Source organism: Phyllostomus hastatus, unplaced genomic scaffold (genome assembly GCF_019186645.2).
Source record: "Phyllostomus hastatus isolate PE091 unplaced genomic scaffold, TTU_PhHast_1.1 phas_scaffold_317, whole genome shotgun sequence".
In the NCBI taxonomy this organism is placed as follows: domain Eukaryota; kingdom Metazoa; phylum Chordata; class Mammalia; order Chiroptera; family Phyllostomidae; genus Phyllostomus; species Phyllostomus hastatus.
Window position 1 is genome coordinate 22,071,430 of NW_025334023.1, and position 22,616 is coordinate 22,094,045.

Consider the following 22,616-nt stretch of genomic DNA (forward strand, 5'->3'; position numbering starts at 1 on the left):
CACATCGTACCTGCCAGAGCCACAACAGCAACAACGTTCAGCCAAAGTGGAAAGAGACAAAGAGACCAATGTTGGCACAAGCTGGGAAAATCACCTAACATCTGCCTAGGAGCCCACATAGCATCGTGATTAAAACCCTATCTCTGCAGCTACTATGTGTGACTTTAAGAAGGTATTTTAAGAAACACAATGGAATTAAGGGAAATATGTTTACTATACTGTTAACAAATAAAAGACAAACTAGAAGCAAACTGAATATACTATAGGAATTTCATAAATTCATGTATATAAGTATGATGAAATATTCTAAAGTCATGAAATTAAAAGTTATATCCATAAAAACCCAGAAGTATTTACTATAATCCTCTTTATAAAGAAAAATATACACATATTATTCTATTAAAAAATATACACATAAATAGCCCTGGCTGGCATTGCTCAGTAGATTGAGCACGGGCTGCGAACCAAAGTGTTGCAGGTTCGATTCCCAGTCAGGGCACATGCCTGGGTTGCAGGCCATGGCCCCCAGCAACCGCACATTGATGTTTCTCTCTCTCTCTTTCTCCCTCCCTTCCCTCTCTAAAAATAAATAAAATCTTAAAAAAAATAAAAAATTCTCTTAAAAAATATATATACATAAATGAAAAAATTAAATTTTATAAGGAAAACTGTCATTTATTCAACAATTTAACAAAGGGTCTACCATGAGTCACGCCCTAGGTCAGGCACTAGAGTTAAAATGTTATTTAAACCTGGCTGGCGTAGCTCAGTGGATTGAGCTCAGGCTGCAAACCAAAGTGTCACAGGTTCAATTCCCAGTCAGGATACATGCCTGGGTTGCAGGCCTTAGCCCCAGCAACTACACATTGATGTTTCTCTCTCTCTATCTCCCTCCCTTCCCTCTCTAAAAATAAATAAATAAAATCTTTAAAAAAATGTTATTTAAAAAAAACATAGAGATCTGACTTCTGCCTTCTTGGAATTTATAAGTTTCATTACTAAGTCAAAATAACTGCAGTTACATGAGTATGTGGGTATTCTTTCTTTTTTCTAGATAATAATGCTTATATATTAATATTTTAGAATATTAATCTAAGCTTTTAGTAATCTAGGCTTTGGTCTGGCTAGGTGTGTGCTACAAAGCCTGTATTGGGGGCTAGATATTTATGACAAATGTCAAGAAGTGGCACCCAAAATGACAGCTATTGTTCCAAATGTCATGATGCATGTCACTGATGTCTTTGCCCTTTCATCCAGTAAAGAGGAAGAAGTCATGCTGCATCAGGCCCCTTTGACAGTCCTCTCCCTTCTTGCTAGAGCCTCCCTAACTACCCCCCAACCCAGCGACAAGCATAGCTCAGCCACCTTTCATTAGAGAGCTGAGAGCAGAGGAAGCCATTTCTGATCCCAAGAGCCAGCCCCTCCACACCCCGCTCAGGGTAACTAACACTCAGCTAACAAAGTGAGCACCTGGCCCAGCTCCCCTGAGAAACTGCCAACCTGCCCATGATGATCTATGCATAATGCAAATCCCACATGCAGAAACCGATTGTCAAAGGATTCTGCACTTTGCCCAATAATTTCTCCAGGAGAAACTCTCATGAATGTAAACAAGCTAAAGTCATGCAGTGAATCAGAAACTCATTCAGCTTATCTTCTCCTGAGAGCCTTTCTCTTGTGGAGATAACACTGCCCTTTCCTTGCACTGACAGCTTTGGACTTGTTACTTATTTACAAAAACAGTAAAAATACTTTATTTAAAAATGCATACAATTGAGAAAACTATAAAAAAATGACAGAGAGAAGAGAGGAATGTGACTGTGGAGAGACAGGTCAGGAGCCATAAATCTCTGCTACCTGAAGCGTGGTCCGTGCACCAGCAGCATCAATGCTACTTTCAAGTCTGCTGGGAATGCAGGCAGAGCTGCACACTCTGCCCGAGACCTTCTCAATCAGAATGGCGTTTAATAAGGTCTCCTGGTGTGTCATATACACATAAAAGCTTGTGACTCACTGTTCCAGATACCTGTAATGTTCTATTTTTATACCAGGAAGGTGAGTACACTTAGTATTATTCTCTAAAATGTGCACACATTTTACACAGCCTTCTTATTAAGGGACATGTCTCCAACTTTGCCTACAAATGGACCCCATCCGTACAAACTGGCAAGTGGGGATTATTACAATGTGGGAGAAAGAATTCTGCATGAATCTGGTCATCGTACAGTAAACTCAGATATGGATAAAACTTCAGAGATCACATAACCCAACCTATTAATTTTATGGGAAATGAAACCATGTGGTTCAGGAAGGAGCAGGCCTTTTCCCAGGGTCAGACTGCTAAATTACTGTGGCAAAGCCGGATTAGGGCTCGAGTCTCCTGATCCCCAGCAACCTTCTGTGATCTACAATACTGGTTTAATATGTCATGACTGGTTTTTTCCCCCGATATAAACAAATACTCATGTTAAAAGAGAAATCGGTATTAAGTAAAAAAAATCATTTAAAACAGTACCTTGTACATTTAATAACAGAGGCCAGATATGTATTAGTTTGAATGAATGATCAGCTTTGAGGCAGAGACATTGTTATCCACATCTCCTCAAAGGGCTGAGCTGAATTATAGAATTACTAAGTTAATTCCCTTATGCAAGAAACCACAATTTTACAACAATTTATAATACCCTTTTCCACACTCACCAAAAATCACCCTTTACCTGTGTCACAGTCAGAATAGTTTACATGTTTAATATTTGAGTGTGTGAATCTGATTTCAATGAAATCGGTATCTTAAGTAGGACTTTTAAAATTATTACTTAAGATATTGAAGAATAGTAGTACTCACCAATACTAATTTCATCATCTGTTTCAGCATCACCGATACATTCAAACTGGAAATCTTGCAGTGACTGGGAAAACTTCTGTACTGCCATAGACAGATCTGTAATTCAAGTTTAAAAGTCATAAGTTGAAGGTACCATGGAATACTCAAGTTTCCACATGTAATAGTAGATAACTTTGATGTTGACACTCTATTAACCAAAGCCTTTTAAAATACCAGCTTGACAAATACCAGCTGAATCTAAAGAGATCACTGAAGAAATATTTTAAGAACTGGATCTGCTCTGCTCGAAGGGGACTTGCCTTTAAGAAAGTTGCATGTTCTTTGGTGCCACTCATGTGTTATCTGGAAGCCAATTTCCTGAAGGCTTTACCAAAGAATTACTACAAATGGAGCATTTACTCTATTTTTTAAAAAAGTGGAATGCTATCGAGGTTGCTGGTGGGGAAAAGAAAAAAAAAGCAGTCAACCTTTGATTAGACTGGGTCATCGATGTTATTCTCCACAGGCTGTGAAACAGGTAGAGAATATATTTTTACCAATAAACTACTGGCTTTGATCTTCTTCTAAGGTGAAAGGCCACCTGGAACGTTGTTTACAAATAACCTTGTGACTTATTGGAGACGTACAACTAGACATACTCTTCAATCCTGACTTCAATTTGAACAATGTCCAAAGTGTGGCTAAATCCAGAAGAATTCTTCTTTGTTCCTGAAGAGAATAAAGATGAGTCCAGAATAATGAGAAGGAAATTCCTGGGAAACAAAAGCCTGGAATGCAACCTAACAGAATGACCACGAAAGCAGACTCTGAAGCCAGGCTGCCTGGGTGAAAGCCAAGTCCCACCACCCACATGACCTTGGGGAAATTATTTACCTACTATGGGCCTCTGTTTTCTCATAAAAAGTGAGTGGCAATGGCACAACCACCTCATAGAGTTGTTTTAAGGATTAAGTAAGTTAATATTTGTAAAAGCTTTAAAACAGAGCCTGACACTTAAGCACTATTTGTGTTTGTTAAATAAAATTAAAAATAAATCAATCTGACAATGCCATGTCACAGAAGTTTTAAAGGTCCCACCTCTCAGAACTACTCTGGTCACCTATGCCAACCCTTCCACAGAAGTTTGCACCAGTAGGAAAACTTTTGGGAGGAATTCACTCTACATTTCATCCAGTGGTATCTCCCCTGGGTTCAAGTCCAATACCTGAACCCTCACATTAAATGCAAGCAACAGGATGCAACAAAGACTGTCTCTAACCAACCTTTAATCAGGCTTCTCTGTGCCCTCTTCTTAACTAGGCATTGACTTCAGCTATTCCTCAGTGGCCCCAAGTAGCCCTGTCTTAGCAAGAATCCTGCCAAACACCCCCAACCTGCTCCTCAGCTATGTAAATCCCCATTTGTTCTTGTTGCATCCAGAGTTAAGCCTGATCTCTGTCCCCGCATTGTGACACTCTTGGCATCTATAACCACAGCCCTGAATAAAGTCTTCCTTACCCTTTCAGCAAGTGTAATATTCTTATTCTTTTAGGAGAACAACTACGGCTCCATACCTAGACATGACCCCATGATTTATTATGGTAACCCATCATTCATGAAACTCCAAGCCCATGTACCCATCAAAGTGAGCACTCACACGTGAATAGGTCTCCAAATATGAAGGTCACTTTCAGCACCACTGTGATCCAAGAACTCACCAACACACTGACACCAATAACAATTTTGAGGACCAGAGGCCTCAAGCCTCAGGGAGGCTTTTAAAAAACAATAACAAATATAAACACACACACAAGACTGAATTTTTTAAAATATTGATTGAAAAAATAAATCATGCTCTGGAAAGAGGATGTAAAGTAACACCTCTTCCCACAAGAGGGGTAAAATTGTGGGACCAGCTCACATTCTCCTTGAGAAGTACTTTCAATTTAAGAGAGCAGAAGTCTATTAGATTAAAAATGGCTCTGCTTTGGACTTTTAGGAAAGATGAAGAAAGCTTCCATAGTGAATGATCAGTCAATGAGAAAAAGGCTTCATCAGAACTAAACTCCAGCAATTAGCTGTGAAGCCATGAGCAATCACTCATCCTTCCTGAGACCCAATTTTCTTATCCATTACAATAGAGAACTAATACTGCATAGGTTTGTTACAAAGACTAAATAAAGATGTGCCTGGTACACATGAGGCAACTCAATAAATGGCTTCAGTTGTCATTCCAGCCCAGCTCATTAAGATGGAGGAGTTAGCTGACCTTCCAGACAGAAGAGCACTGTACAAGTGTGTATTTATGTGACAGTGCACAGCTCTGGCTGAGGCTAGAGAAATCATAGCCCCTGTAGCAGATGCTCTGAGAAGACAAAGACAGGAAGCACACTTGTAGGATAATTTTAAGCCAAGCCGTATGTGGGTACCCTCACCAAGACTTGGCAAAAAGCATCCTACTAATATCCATTTATTTTTTCATGTACTATATAAAGGCTTATACTAAAATGGATTTGAAGTTACAGATGCAATTCCTACACAGCAGACTTGAGAAGAAAGGAGGGGGTTATATGAGTAGATCAGGATACTTAGGAACCCTGAAACAGAGATCCTCCTTCTCTCCCCTCCTCACCACAAGCTCCTCTGAGTTTCCCCTCAAAACTCAATGAGTTACCTGAAAGCTTAGTCCTAGGGAGATCTTGACAACACCCAACAACTGCAGTTCCTCCAAAATTGTTCTTTGCTTCCCATGGCTTTGCTCCTTGACTAAGAAAGGCAAGCCGCTGTGTCCTTTCACAGAGATCACAGTGAACGCACCATCATAATTCCTACACCCAAACAAGAACACATTTGCCCACTTTGTAAGCTATCCTTCTCAATATAGCTAAGTGACTGAGAGTGTGAGGCTCTCGCGGCAGATTACCCAGGATAGCTTCCTGCTTCTACCAATCAGTAGCATGATTGTGGGCAAGTTCCATAACCTCTCTGTACTTCAGAGCCCTCATCTGTTAAATGGTATAGAACGCACCTCTCAGGGTTACTGTGAGAAGTAAATAAATGAATTAATATAAAGGAAGCACTTAGGACAGTGTCTGACACACACACTTAAGCACTTAAACGTGTTGGTTATTTCTACTAAACATCTCAGAAAAAGAAGGAAGGGGTAAAATTTCAGGAATGAAGGTGGCAGCTGTTAGGCCTTAGATACCCCTGGGAAGTGCTCAGAGAAAGATTCTATTGATAGCAATTTCAAATGATTACTTGGTGCACTGCAATCATGCTATAACAGAGAGAATCTGATGAGTCAGTATTTCTGTGTAAGAGTTAGGTGTCTGTTTCAACCCCAGACAGAATCAAGAACACATGAACAATTGATCCACAGTCCTTTTAGAAGCACAATAAGAAAGGATCATACAAGATAATATGGTTCTCAACTAGTTCATATGATAATTCCAAAAATAAGGGAAAAGTTCAAAATATAAGTTATTTTCAACTTCAAGTATCTTGTTTCTTGATTTTCCTTTTACTTTTCTTATTTAAAGGTTTTATTTTTATTTATTTTTAGAGAGAGGGGAAAGGATAGAGAGAAGCATCCGTGTGTGGTTGCCTCTTACATGGCCCCTAACAGGGACCAGGCCTTCAACCTAGTCATGTGTCCCAACTGGGAATCGAACTGATGACCCTTTGGTTCACAGCCCACACTCAATCCACTGAGCTACACCAACCAGGGCCTACTTTTCTCATTTAAAAGAAAAGTATTGATGAGGTCAAAAATATCATCAAGGTACAGAATCTATGGTATTTTCTAGCAGTAATATTGACCAGGCTGCCAAATGAGGAATCCAGCTCATGTGTTTCATCTTGGCTCCATCTCTTACTGTGCCCAGTAAGGCATTGTGCCCAATGCCTTCTGTAGACGTAAAAACCACATGAAATAAGTATTCCCTCAATCCAAAGTTTCTAAGCACTGATCAGATGTGCAAAAACAATGTATTGGTTCTAAAACTTTTTAAATGAAATTGATTCACATGTGATTATATAGACCTTGAATTTGAAACCTAAGTTTTTAAAGCTTATTGTTGAATGTTAAAGTACCAAGTTGTGTAATGATAGAATGAACATTTTATCCTAAATGCAAAAAGAAAGATTAAGTGAATAAAATATTACAACCAGGAAATACAGTTTAGGCAAGAGAGAGTATTGTCTCTTTCTCCCCATTTCTACCCAATTATTAGAAATTGAGGACAACCAAGAAAAATAGCCTAGTCAGAGCTGCCGTGGCCACATTCTATGGTGAAGGCAAAGGAATATCATTTACTAGTGAGTAAGGTTGTACATAGTAAAGATGCTACAAGTACCACCCACACTACATCCTTTCCACTCGCCTAACCTGCAAGGTAAGTGTAGGATGTCTCTACATGTATTCTTCACCTTATAACCTGGAAGAAATTACACTGGGCTTTACTCTGCAATGTTTTTATAGCAAAGGGTTAACCTATAGCACCCGTGATTGTATGATGCTAATGAAACACTGAAACTTCTTTTCATTAAAGAAATACAAAACAGTAAATGTTTAATTATAACTCTCCTTACACACAGACTTAAGAACTGGAGCCTACCTTTAGAAGTGTTAATAGAACTACTTTTACAGTGTCAGCTACAGAAGTGAGCTGTACTTATGTCACAACAAGTACAACCACCCAGTCCACTGGTATAAGGGTATAAGGCAGTCCCTCCTGAAATCCAGTTGCTCTGGGATTCGATTTAAGCAAGACTCACAGAAGCAATATATTCAGACATGTCTGTGGAATTATCATCTTCACGCTGTCGTGAAGAAGGCAGAGAGTAATAAACGATGGGAATTTGAGGTAAAAAAACAGAATATAAACTTCCCTCCAAAAGAACAGAGTCCAGTAGGAACCTGAGCCATGTAAATAAATTCGATCAAAGGTCAACTGACAAAGTCTCCACCAGAGGTTAACATGGTCAACACACAGATTGTACTTACTAAGTGCCTGATACTTTTCCATGCATTTAATGTAAGTTAAACCACTAATATAACAGCCACATAAATTAGATATCACTCCCATTTTACAGATGAAGAACCTGAGGCATAGAAGTTGAAAGACTTCACCAAGGCCACACAAACTAGTAAATAACAGAATTTCACCCCAGGGAACCTGGTTCCAGAATCCCCACTTAACCACACTGCTATACTGCTCTGCATGCAGAGACAGCAAATAAAAAGATACAATCAGCTGTGTTTGAGTGGACAGAGAAGGCTTCTCAGAGGAAATTAATGAAAATGGGGACTTGTAAGACTTATCAATGCACTAGGCAAGACCAAATTAAGAAAATGTCCAGAATCTTCCAAAAGGCATATCCTACATATCCAGCCACATCTATCAAGACTCACACCAAACTGAGGTACTAGTTATTACCACAAACAAGCCATCCAGTCTCTTGTACCTCTGTTTACATTGTTATTCAGCCTTCTTGACTGATATGTACTTTTCTCCCGTGTTCTATTTCAACATCCCTCTCAAGCCCCCATTTCTTCCAACGCCTTCCTAATCTCCTTTACACTTGCCCACTTCCCACTATGTGACTCTCTTTCTGTGCTTTCTCAATTTTACATTTCATCTAGTTATCCAAAAATACAGCTTATCCACCTTATTTTAAAGTGTACTAAAATTAAAAGACTGTACCATCCATGAACACTGCCAAGTAATCAACACCCTATCTTATGTACAACAGGAACTCAATTGTCGAAACCATGAATTTCTGAAAGGTGGTTGGTTACATACTCCAACCTTCTGGGTGCCACTCGCCTTCCCACTCACGCTCTTGAAAGTCCCTAATGAGGGTTTTCAAGCCACTTGTAAAACATGTTGTCCATTGTCCAAAACAATAATAAGAGAGATATTTTACTATTTATAAGAAACTTTGATATGCATTACAATGCTAGCAACAGTGTTAGTATGATGTTTTACTATTTCAAAGTTCTTTTTTTATTTTAATTGTTGTTCCAATACAGTTTTCTTTTACTCCCATCCCCACCCACTCCCCCAGTCCTCCCTACCTCTCTCCCATTTCTACCCCACCCCAGTTTTTGTCCATGTGTCCTTTATACTTGTTCCTGTAAACCCTTCCCCTTTTCCCCTAAAATTCCCTCCCCTCTCCCCTTAATTCTAACCCAAAGCTGTGAGGGCTGAAGTTCTGAAAAGCTATGTAACAACTTACTTTGCCCAGAATCTAAGAGCTAGATTCCAAACTGGGCAGGCCTTCTGTTTCCCAAATTGGATGTTTTTCCTAATGCATACCATAGCTAATTCCCCCAAAATAACAGGCAGTAAAACCAGGGAGGGTACAACCTTTAGACAACATATCTGCCTTATCCTTTACCTGCTACATACATTTTAACATGGTAAGATTCTTACTGAACTCTGTGAGAGAGGGCTGGCTATGCTTACTAGCATGGAATAACCTAGCACAAACACATGATTAAATGGTCATTATGAAACACCATGCTAAGACTCAAAGGAAATGTTTTCTAATCCCACCAAATAGCCGAATAATATTCTTGGTGTTAAGCTTCCTGCAGGTAGGTATATATTCTTCATCTGTCTTTGCCCTTAGTGCCCAATAGAAAGCAAACACATCAGAAAAGAGGAAAGACAGAAAATATATGCATCATTTAACCAAACTGCTAAAATTATTCACATTATGAAGGTTGAAGCATGAGGAAAGACTTGATTCTTCTTCTAACTAGCCTAGAAACTTCAATTCCTGAACTTTCTAGCCCTGCATCTGGACTTTAAGGCAACCTTCTAATTATCCCCCGCAGGACTCACGTGTAAATAGTAAACATCAAGCTGACATCCATTATCCAGACCACCAGAATGTGACCAGACCTCCTGGTACCCATCATCCTGTCTGCCTGACAGCTGACAGATAACCATCTTGGACCAATTTAGGGCAGAGAATAAAGAAAGGCACTCAAGAATGTACTTTTTACTATGAGGGCTTTTAACTCTTTTTTCTTTTTTGGAACATTTCTGGAGTGTGGCCTAGCTGTGCTCCCAGTTTGCAAACTCCAAGACCCTGGAATAAATCGCTGTCATTTATTTCTAATGAAGCCTCCAGGCACTTTCTGAGTTCGTTCAACACACAAAATAGACCAGAGGGACCAGAAAGAAAGAGAGAAGTGTACACCAACTACCAATGTGTTCGTAAGAATCCACTATAGGCAAATTACTGAAAAGTGTATGGTACTGGGAACACACATGAGTATAACTGCAAGCCTTAACTTAATTTTTTAAAAAAAGAGTACACAGAATATATCAAGGAATTACTAAATAAGCCTTGGTTTTAAAGACCTGCAGTTATGTTTTCAGCATTCTCTCAGGGAACTACAAATGTCAGATTGCTAGATGGAGAAAAGGGAGATGAAAAGAACACTGTGTGTGCCAAAGTATAAGAAAAACACAATGAGAAAGATTCATTTCCATGGCTCTGACTTGAACAAAGCTTTAAAATGCCCACTTTATTTTCTATTTTACATAAATAGCTACAAAATCATAGTTGTCCAGTATTAACTAAAGGCCCAATGCAAGGGGAAATTCCTTCCGTTCTTGCTCCCCAGGACATCCTGGTGGCTGCTCTTGGTTGGGATCCATCCCACATGAAGGCAGGAAGATGGTGGCCATGAAAAAAAACAAAAAAGCCACCAGATTCAATCAATTCTAGGCTCTAGCTTTTTTGTTATGAAAGGGGGAAAGTACATGCTGGGGTACCGGAGACTCTGAAGATGATCGGAGAAGGCAAAGCGAAACTGGTCACCCCAGCCTACAACTGTCCAGCCTGGAGGAGCCCTGAAATGGAGTGCTACGCCATGTTGGCCGGGACTGGGGTCCACCACACACTGGCAATGGTACTGAACTGGGCACAGCGTGTGGAAAATACTGGAGTGTGCACACTGGCTATCATTGATCCAGGTGATTCTGGTATCATTAGAAGCATGCCAGAACAGGCTGGTGAAGAGGAAGTCATGCAAAATTTTTCTGTAATAAAACTGGCCATCCCAGGCTGATGTTGCTCAGTGGACTGAGCGCGGGCCTGCAAAGCAAAGGGCTGCTGGTTTGATTCCTAGTCAGGGCACATGCCTGGGTTGGGGGCCAGGTCCCCAACGAGGGGCATGTGAGAGGAAACCACACATTGATGTTTCTCTCCCTCTCTCCTTCCCTTCCCCTTTCTCTAAAATTAAATAAATAAAATCTTTTTTAAAAAAAAACTTGGCCAGGGCTTGGTTTAAAAACAGTAAGGAAAAAGAAGAATAAGGCCCAGGACAAAGCTTGGTACTAATAATTACTCAATAAATGTATGTTGGATAGAAGTGAAATTGAGTTGACTTACAGTAATGAAATCAAGGAATTCTCTTTCCTTGAAGGGCTTGAGAAACACAACCATGAAGCAATAGCTGTGTCCACAGGAGGTCAAAGGAGACAGAATCACCAGAGGCCAACGGTTCTGACATTGTTCTTCATGCCCTTGATAATACAAAAAGTGCAGACTGCTATAGTCCACAAAATTAACTTGCTGTGCTCTAGGGTATAACAACATGGTTCCTTGGTCACTGTGAAGTTAGTAAAACAAACCAGCCTAGCTTCAGATGACCTCATTAAGTTCTACACCAGATACGTATGCAGGATCTCACTTCTGCACCCTGCCTGGCAGTGGATACAACCACTCTTCTAGCAGGCAATACAGGAAAATCACAACATGTGCTTTCAGTGATGAACTCGAGTCTTAAGTGATGATTGTGCTCAGATGTGGGAAGAAGTCCTTCTTTGGAATCAATCTTCATTTTGTGCCATGGACTAAGTGTGGCCAAAAGTCAGACAGACATGTACATCAATTCAGGGACCACCACTTGTCTGAGAGCAGGCACTTAGCTTCTCTGAATCTCAGATTCCTCCTGTACACAGGGAAGATACTAAGCCCTTGCAAGCCTGTCATGAATACTGCATGAAGTTGGCCTAGCACAGAGTCTGGTACATAACAGAAACTTGAAATACTGGTTCTCAACAAATGGTAACTATTAAACTACTATTTATTATAATGGCAAATGCAGAATATGAAATATTTTTATTGTAAGCATAACATAGTTAATCTGTGTATTAAATTACTATCTTCAGGAGAGTTTCAGCAGAAGTAGTGGGCTGGTTTCTAATAAAGGCCAAACAGTTCATAATCCCATAAATGACATGTGTCTGGCAAGCAGTTCCAGAAGATTCTGCCCTAAAAACAACAAACAGGAACTAACACTTGGCCAGATTGTATCCAACAGTTTCTATAAAGCTACAAATTCCATGAAAATTAAAAACAAAAATCTCACAAAGACTTCCACTCTTGCTACAGCCCAAGTTAAAAATAGAAAGTTCAAAAGATGAAGTAAACTACCCTGTCTTCCTACCCTGGGGAAGAAACCTGGGGTTCAGCAGCCACCGGGCACGGGGTGGGGGGTAGAGCAAGGAAACAACTGCACATCGCAGTTTCTCAGGACTCTCTTCCGGCCTCGGTCAGCATTCCTTTCCTGCCTCCTTTGAGATTTCTCTTTCTCACACTCTTTCCCTCAGAAGGGTTTGTCCTTAGCCTCCTTGCTGTAACTCAATACTTGTTCTCTCTTAAGTAGCATTACCTGTATGTATCTCTATGTAGGCAACTCCTAAGTGGTGGTGGTTTCAGTTTGGATGCTGGAATTCCAAGCAAAATTTCCTAAAATATCTCCCTTGCCTTTTTTTGTGTTGACTAGAAAATGAGTTGCCCAACATGAAGGAGGACTTTGCAGTTTTCCTGCACTTTCTGGCAACACAGGGATGGCCTGCCACGTTTTCTGGGCTTCCTGGTCTACTTTCCACCCCTGACCTCTTCTTCCCTAGTCCAATCACTCATTTCCCACTGTTTGCTGGGAATCCACAAATTAGACTCTTATTAACAGGTTCGGTAATGGAAAGTGTTTCAGCGACCCAGCCCACTTTTCTCCCGACTAGTTTAAGTACTATCTACCCAAGATGACAAATCTAGAAGAGCACCTGGTGTTACCTTATCTTTCAGATCAGCCTAGTGCTGACTCTTAAAACTTATTTCTTTTTTCCATCATCATCCCCTTCTTGGTATCATATACCAAGAAGATCTGTGGTTAAACCGTGATTTGACTCATTTAATTTCCTTTTTAAAGCATGGCACTACCTCCTACCTACTAGACAATGCAAGAGTATCATCATTCCCCTATGTTTCTTAGGCCATCTTTTTTCTCAAATTATGCTTTGCACCTTCAATATTCCAGCCAAACACATAAATCTACACTTTAATTTTCTCGCCAGCCACTTAGTCACCAGTCCCTCCCCACGCTGGACACAGCCCTTTGTCACTTGAACGTCCTCAGACAAAGAAGCGCTTGCAGCACCACCGTGAAGCTGCACCATGCCCTACACAAGCGGCCGGCTCTACTGGAAGACGATGCACATAGCTTCCTTTCATCCTTTTAAAGAGCCTGTAAGACCTGCCTCCCTAGCCAGACTGATCTGAAAGCCACCCTACAAAACCCCACCAGGATATCTGCTGATTTTCAGATACTGAATACCGACACAGCTTGTCATGCACAGCGGGGGCCAGCGCTTCAGAAAGCCATGGATACTTTTAGTGTGTCTTCCTGGTGCCACTTTTATTAGAAAATTAGGGGAAAGGAATCTAAGTAATTTTATACTGTTTTACATTTTTTAGAATTTACATATTGTGGGTAAAGCAGAATTTATGTGAATTAAATTGTATCTTGTTACTTCTACTGAGGCAGCCAGTTTGGGCTAAACCATGTCCATTTTCCCTTCCTCTGAGAGAAAATTTTGAGAAATACTATGTTACTGTCATCTACCTCTTTTCTGAATGTCTATTAATATACCATGCAATTTTTTATATTATTATATTTACTTGTATATTGGTCCCATAACACTCACCAAACATTAAAGCTGGTAGAGGACAGAGAAGCTCTCCAGTCTTTACTGCATCCAGCACAGGGCCTGGAAAACAGGACTCTGTCCACAGACACAGCAGAATGCAGGCATTCAGGGTATGTATTTAGGAAAGGTAAACTAAGGCCTTTCCAAGACTGGCAAAGAGCAACAGAGAGATAAGAAGCCAGGTGGTTAGAGGCAGACTTGCCTCTAGCTATAAAAGATGCTATGAGGAAAACCAGAGCCCCAGTCAACAAACATACCTAACCAGCTGGACAGCAAACCAAGCAGATGAGATCTGAGGAGCTGGAGAGAATGGTAAGAATTTCTTTCATTTAAAATCTTTTGGCAAGCTGGGCAAGCAGCAAAGCCATGGAAGCTGACAAAAGCAGCCCAGATGTATTTCAGCTGCTAACCTAAAATCTCAGCAATGATTTAGAAGAAACCTAACTCTAAAAATGATTCTGGTGGTCTAATCAAGTTCGATGGGGAGAGCATTTAGATTTAAAAAGTTTTTAATTCTACAAACTTAAATCATTAGAGAAGAAACCCAGTGCGGGCTTTTATTCCCTTGTATCATTTCCTAATGCAAAGAAGTTCCACTAGAAAATGGTAACAGCAAGGATTTGGGTGTCAGACTAGTAGTTAAAGTATCAGTTTCACTGTGTGGACAAGCCACTTAAACTCCTCAAGTTTCAATTTACCTATCCATAAAATGAAGAAAGTATTAATACATCTACTTCATACAATTGTTCTAGCGACCACATGAAATCAGCATAGCACATAATGAGAGCTGTATGAACTACCATAACTATTATTTTTCAGGAGGAAATCATTGACTAGAAAGATGTCATTCTTGGCTCTCAGTTACTAGACTATGTTACCCTATCTCCCTGTGCTTGCCAACCAAGCTAACACTAAAGTGATGACAAACACCGCTACAGTCCAACCATCTCTATTCCAAAAGGTAAGCTCACCATAAGTGCATTTCCCATCAGCTGTTTAGCCACATGCAACATGAAAGGTCTACAACACTTGTATTGCCTCTGATAATTGAGACATTAAACCTTTATTAAAGTATCATCTCAGTGGTTAAATATCTGCATCCCAGCATTCCTTAAAATATTCCTAGACCCCATAATGAAAACTGTTTAACCAAGCAAAGAAACAAGCTAACATACGTGACCCTCCAAAGATTTTCTAAGCATGATTTAAATGGAACAGCAAACTTAGAATGCAAGTACAGCTTAAGTGGCTGGGTATGTTTATTGTGACACCAATACTTGCATTTTCACTACTGCATTTTTACTAATTTGGCCAAATAAAAATGTGGAGTGCCATGTAATATTATGGCTATACATGACCATCATGGTTATGGCAAAAGAATTTTTTCATATAGAGGCATGACTAACATCCCTTAAAGACTGGAAATATTTTATAATGAATAGTGATTGAAAGGCGAGTACATAAGCCTCTGTCTTGGACAACAAATGAAGTAGGCTGGCATCATGCCTCGTTCCTCCAGAAAAGAAACAGAAAAGAAGGACACTGTAAAACTGTGGGGGCAGGGCTGCCAGGGAAGTAGGGCACAAAGATCGTTATTCTCTATTTACATGTTTTTCGTAAGTTGTTTTCAATAAACTTGGTGCCCTTCCTACATGTTGACAGACCTCCTTTTTCTGTAGTCCTACTCCATTTTGAAACACTGAAGCAAGTTTTCAAAACTCTTTCAGGAAAACTGCATTTGAACATTGTAGATTTCATCTGTGTATCTTTAGAGACAACCCCTCACCCCATCTTTAATAGAGATATTATCACAATAGAGATGATGATTTTGGTGGGACATGCTTTATTACTTTTTTGTTCTAATTTAAATTCCAAATCTTCTTCTTTTAATACATTAACTTACTACAGCCATCTCACCACCTTAAATATGCTTGATGTGTTTTTTCAAATCATATTTATATTCCTTACTTCACTGGAACCCTAAAGGGAAACATAATTCCCCTGGACAATAATTATCTCCATTTTACAGATGAGAAAACTAAGGCCCAAGGTTAAGTGATTTAACCCAGCAACAGAATCAGGCTGGAATCCTAGTCTCCCACGTCCAGGTCACCCTTCTTTCTATACCCACTTTAAATAAATATTCCTCTTAAACCTATAATTCTACCATACTGGGTTTAGCTCAGTACTAAATAAAAATTTTTACGATTTCATTTATAGTCTTTCTTTTCTTATTTATCACTTCTTACTTTTTAAAAAAATCACTCATTTTTATAGATCTTATATCTCCATCATGTAACTATTTTAACTTCCTGTGTATTATATATTTACATGAATGGTTATTATGAAACTGCATGATGGCTTTGAAGAAGATACACATCATACATTTAAAGGATTATTTCTATTTGGGTGTGATTAATTATATTTATCAGAACACAAAGATAAATCTCAATCTTTTATTCTAAAAACTGAAACTCATTCACCTAAATGGCACACTGCTTCAGTTGCCAGCATTTCAGTGACCTGCACAGAGTCAGTGACTGCCTGCTGAGATTCCGCCTAACTGAGATTTTTATTTAAAAGCCATACTGTGTCCAACTGTGTCAACTTGGACAGCTAAGCCTGGCTCTAGAACTTCCCACACTCTGGAAGACATATTGTCTCTAATTAGCCTACTGCTACAAATAAAGGGACTTTTCATACAAATGTTACGCACAGTTTATGCCAAGCTTTTATTAGACCGCATATAGTCTAGTCCATGATCAAGTCACCATTCAATTCAAAAACTTAAAGTTTATGTGGTTTTTCACTTCTTCTTGCCTGGTATTTTTGGCTTACTTCAAAACTTAGTATTACTTCCTCAACTAATAAAACTTGAAGGTGTTGCAATTTTCATTTACTATATCTCACACATTCTAAAATGCTAAATTTTAAGAAAGACCCCTACCCAGTTTTAGAGTTATTAAAAACATACTTTGACCTCATGAAACTCTTTATATTTTATATTTCACTCATGTTGAACAATGGCATCTTTCAGAACATCTGACATTGTCAAGTTAGAATCACTGCTCATCTCAAGGAGTTAGTCGTCTAACCACACACAGCACACAGTGCACGTCCTCAATTGCCTTTTCCTATCTCTGAATGCCACAGAAACCTATCACCATGAAAAGCCTGTTTTGGAAATATTCAATCTCAGAGTATGAAATAAGAAATTAGTTCTCTCTAGCTTAGCTTCTCATTCTTGGGCATCTAAATGGCCTGAAGCCAAGCCCTGGCTGGTGGATTGAGCACAGGCCTGCAAACCAAAGTGTCGCCGGTTCGATTCCCAGTCAGGGCACATGCCTGGGTTGCAGGCCAGGTCCACAGTAGGGGACCCAGTAGGGGCCCCAGCATTCGAGAGGCGACCACACACTGATGTTTCTCTCCTTCTCTTTCTCCTTCCCTTCACCTCTAAAAATAAATAAATAAACTCTTTTAAATAAATAAATGGCCTGAAGCCCTCGTGCCACCCAGTCCCTCGGGCTGGTTTCCAGCAGAGGCAGGGGCTCCGGCTTAAAACACGAGCCAAAGGGAGCTACCTGCAGCTGTGTGCTTATGTAAGCCACCTGAGGGCCCCAGAAATGCCAAAGCAGTGGTATCGTAGACAATATTTTAACAAGGGCTCTCCAGATGATGAACAAGATATTGCAGTCTTCTGTATTTTCAGGATGAAGATCCATAAGAAGAGAAATACAACTGAGAACTGAAATTGTATGGATTGTTTGCTCCCATACTCCCTAATCATAACTTTTTAAGTGTAAAAAAAATTCTCTGTAACCCAAGATTCCCATTCAGTTCCAATGTTACACAGTGCAGGGAAGCAGACATTATGAGTCAAGGGCGGTGACTTTTATGATAAATGGAGTGCAGTTTGTAGACTAGTTGCACAGGCCTGTGGTAGGTGTGGGCTAAGCACCGTCCTCAGCTGATTAATTTAGTAACTTATGTTACATCAGAACCGTGAAGGGTGGACCTAGACATCTCATGAAAATCCCTAGAGATCATCCCTCTTGATTGACTAACATCTACCACAATAGCAACATTGCAAAAAGGTATACTGGATATCAGATTTGTTTAACATTTAAATTATTAGATCTTTTCAATAAAATGAAATGGTACATGTTTCTACTCACAGCCCCTCAAACCAAGGGAGTAAAGAAGTATTGACCAAATAAAAGTCCTTGGGGTTTTAGCTTCACTGAGTAGTAAACCTAATATATAATCAGCATTACCATGACCTGTAAATAGTAGTTTCTCAAGGGCTTGAGAGATTTGCTTCCTAAATACCTTGACTATTATCCTGCAAACAAATCTTTGTTCTATGAACCTGCACTATGTGGAGAAATAATTTGCTTAAGTAAGGATAAAGTTTAACCCTATATCAGTTTCCAACTGCAATAAATGCTAAACTGGTTAAGTACAAATTAATGAGCTTTTTGAAAAATTAACAAAGTAGTTCATTTATCAAACTTTCCCATATAAGGTTCATTTAATCAACCAAAATGTATGTATTAACTTCCCTATCCATCCAACTTCTACATCACTGTCTACAGAGATCTTACTTGCTGTCATCCAAACACTTTATTAAGTAAGAACCAAGACAGAATCTGGAATGACAGACTGCTCCACTACAGAGAAAAGTGAGAAACAATTTTTGCAGAATTAAAGACACTGAAGATGGTACCTTCTCTAAATGCAATCAATTAGATCTGAAGAGAGTTTGTCAATTTGTCAAACCACCTAATTTAGAATCATCTCCAGATCACTCAAAGGCAGTGCAAGATGAATGACAATAACATACCCACTAGTTAAAGAGCACTAAAATAAGTGAGAATTTACTTAAAATGAAATGCTTTTCCCTCAAGTTAAGAAGAAATTGGTATCTAAATTATCTAAATATAACCTTGCTCCCTCGATCCCTTCAGGTCTTCAAATGGCAATCACTAAGGTCGTCACAGACCACTATTGAGAACCATAGCAGCCCCTACAGAACTCGCGTGCACGCTCGCGTGCGCACACACACACACACACACTCACTCTCTTACACATAACCTCCCTCATGCATTTTCCTCAGTAGTACATATGACCATCTAACCCTATAACATTCATTAACCTGTTTCTGCCAATTAGAATGCAATTTCATGAAAACACAAATTTCTGCCTATTTTCTTCACTGTTCAAACGGATCTGGACCTGGTACATAGAAGGCACTTAGTTCTGCATAAGTAGATGAATGAGACTGAAAGTATGTGGTAAGGTCCCCGACAGTGGCCTTCTTAAAACAGGATCTGTGCATCCTACACTGGCACCACAGCTTTCAGCCCAGCACTCACTTCTTTATTACTATTTTTATATGTAAACAAGACATATTTTAGATTATGTTATGGAATACATTTTAAAATAACTCAAAGGAAATTTTGGCTGACAATAGGCAGAGTGGAGCTCTACAGTAAGCAGCCATACGGGGAAAGAGGGAGGGGTGTTAGGATGGAATGTGTCTCCTCTCCTCTCTTTTAGGGGTGATTTCATGGGGATGTATGGACAGTAATATGCTGGAACCAAAACATCATCCACAGAAACAATCACATTTTTTAATACACCTCAAAAGAAAGGTTTCCCAGCATGCATTTCACTGTTAAGCAGTAAGGAGCTAACCTGAATCAAGTAAACAAAGGGTAGAGTTTTCACAGTTTATTTTGTACAAGTATGGAACAGACCTCAGCCAGGGAGAAGGAGCTAGTGAGAAATCCACACAATGGCTGGACCCGAAAATTCCTCAAAATACCCATTTCTTCCTCAGGTGAAATGAAGCCATCCTCAATAGACTGCACTTTTTAAAAATCATACAGTTAGCACTTGTTATGTGAAAGATCTTTTACTTAGTTCTTCCTTTCCCTACTAAATATCTTGAAAATGTCTGATCACCAGCTTAGTGCTCAATATTTCAATTCCAAATTGCAGAACAGTTCTTTCACAGTAAGAACAGTTCTTTCCACAACTGTTAGTGCCCTTGTTTACAATGACTGGCAAAAACATATTTATACATGTGATTAAGTGTCCAGGAATCTTATCAATTCGGTGTGAAAGATTTTTTGCAAGTCTCCCAAAATAACCAGTTTAAATTTTATTTATACTCACATTATCATGTGGTTACAAGTAGTTCTAATAGGAATTAACTCAAAGTTAAAGGTTTACAGTTGAAATGCTCAGCTAACATAGACATTAAAAAATACATATACTAGCCCTGGCTGGTGTAGCTCAGTGGATTGAGCACGGGCTGCGAACCAAAGTGTTGCAGGTTCAATTCCCAGCCATGGTACATGCCTGGGTTGCAGGCCACGGCCCCCAGCAACCGCACATTGATGTTTCTCTCTCTCTCTCTCTCTATCTCCCTCCCTTCCCTCTCTAAAAATAAATAAATAAAATCTTTAAAAAAACATATACTTTTAATTATTATACACAACTGGACAGAAAGTGAGAAGCAAAGGGTTGTGGTGCCAGTCCCACTGGTGTTAATTTAGTGCATGACTACTCTGTGTGTCAAGTTACTAGGTGATGACTTCTTTGGGCCACAGAATGTGGACCACAGGTGATAGCTATGGTCCCTTCAAAGAGGCCATCACCAGCAGACTGCCTGGCATATAACAAGTGCTCAATAATTTGACACAGAAAGCTTTCTAATTAATAGGATCTGTTGCTTCAAAGTATAAAACACTTTTCTTCCTAAGGAAGCTCAAAGCTCTTCAAATATATTACCATCACCCACCACAAGTTACACACCTGAAACCTCAACTATTCAGACAACTGAAAAGTGAAACCCTCAAAATCTCAGATTCACTCACTGCTCCTGCACCGTGTTCCTGCAGGACAATCAACTTGGAGCTGCGGTCACTGAATGAGTGCGGCCCCTCCAGCGCTGGGTTAGCTTGCTTTCAATGTTCCAAAGGAAATGAAAGGAAACAGTGATTCTAGTTCCACAGTGACAATCAGTTAACATTATAACACAAAGGCCTACCTATTTGTAATACAAGAAATAAGATCTTCTCCCACATCCAGAAGTAAATAGCCTGGTGGGAAATAAATATCTTAACTTGCCTGAAATAGGATCAGCACAGTGATAGCACTCGATCCACTGGGAGAGCGGCAGAAGATGGTCAGAAGCATGAGTAACAGGAGAGAAAACTAGCTATAGCTCCATTCAGAACAGTTGTCCTTCGCTTTTTGTTTCCTGGAGAAATCACTAAGATTTCCTCTGAAGTACTTTTTTCTTCATCCACAAAACTAAAAAGACAGATTGGAGTCCCGAGTTACAGCAGACCACCTTATGGATTTCCTCCTAAGCCTGAGCTTGCCAGAATTTGCACACTGCAGTCATTAGTACAGACACAAAGGAATGCTTGCCCTCAACTTAGGTAAGGACAAAATAACAATTTTCAGATTAAAGTAAGTACTTCTCATACTAAGTTATTTTTGCCAAAATTAATCACGGCTTCTACAATGGAACATGGTGGGATAAAATGTCTTTCACACAGAGAAATCGCCTTCCCAGCCAACCTTTCAGTGACACAAGACCTCTAACACTTCCACTTAGGCTTAGAGCAGTTAACTGGCAGGCCACAGTCAAGCTGCCACTGACTGGGACGGGACAAGGAAGCCAGGCCTTCGAGGTTCTTCAGTCTAGGCTAGCACCTGCGGGGAGAATTCAAGGGATGTGTCAAGGTCAGTTACATGGTGGACCTGCCAAAACAAGAAACAGTCCACAGTGGAATTTCTTTCATCCCACACTCCTCTGGTCACAAACACTTAACCTTCATGCCTGCAGCTTTTAAGAAGGGACCACATTTCACTAAGTATAAGAATAAGGTTCCTTTACATCCACATGACCATTTTATAACTACCAATCTGTATTTCTTAATCCCTTCCCCCTTTTCACCCAGTGCCCCAACCCTGCTCCCCTATGGCAACCATAGAAAATATAGTCAATGACTGAAATAACAATATATGGTGCCAGGTGGACACTGGAAGTATCTAGGGAAATAACTCTGTAAAGTCTATGATTTGTCTAACCACTAAGCTGTATGCCTGAAACTGATACAAAATAATACTGAGTGTAAACTGTAATTGAAAAAAATATATAAATAAATAAAAATAAACAAAAAGTAAAAAAGAATAGACTCTACGCTGGCTCAGTTGATTGGAGTGTCATCCCATACATGAAAAGGTTAAGGGTTCAATTACCAGTCAGAGCATATACCTAGGCTGAGGGTTCAATCCCCCGTCAGGGTACATATGGGAAGCAACCAATCAATGTTTCTCTCTCACATCAATGTTATCTCTCTCTCTCTCTCTCATCTCCCTTCTTCTCTCTCTAAAATCAATAAACGTATACTTTAAAAAGAACAGGTTCCTCCTTTACTTCTCTCATAATATATCTCTGCAAAGTGGCCTTGCAGTCAGTCAAATAAATCTTTATGCTTTTCTACCCAAGCCCACGGGACTGGAATGAGGCTGTCAGCTTCTACCTCCTTAGGATGGGAAATCAAGAACAACCACAGGTGCCCCCTTTACATCTGTGTGTGTGTGTGTGTGTGTGTGTGTGTGTGTGTGTGTGTATGTTAATAATCCAGTAATCAACACTTCCCCAAACTTGTGTCAAACTATGGCAGTGGCAGAATCGTCCCTGGAGCAGCCGTTCTGACAGTGGAACACAGGACAGGCAGAAGGGGCAGCCA

The 22,616-nt window shown here is 39.8% G+C and overlaps 1 protein-coding gene and 1 pseudogene across 1 annotated transcript in view; one reads left to right on the forward strand and one right to left on the reverse strand.

Annotated features, from left to right (window-relative positions):
* The window catches only part of ARHGAP42 (Rho GTPase activating protein 42), a 252,753-nt gene that overhangs the window by 184,214 nt on the left and 45,923 nt on the right, over nt 1-22,616 (reverse strand). The window contains exon 2 of the mRNA XM_045817966.1: nt 2,846-2,941. Within this exon, the coding sequence (XP_045673922.1) occupies nt 2,846-2,941 (96 nt within the window). The remainder of the gene's footprint in view (nt 1-2,845; nt 2,942-22,616) is intronic.
* LOC123805308 lies at nt 10,542-10,916 on the forward strand (annotated as a pseudogene).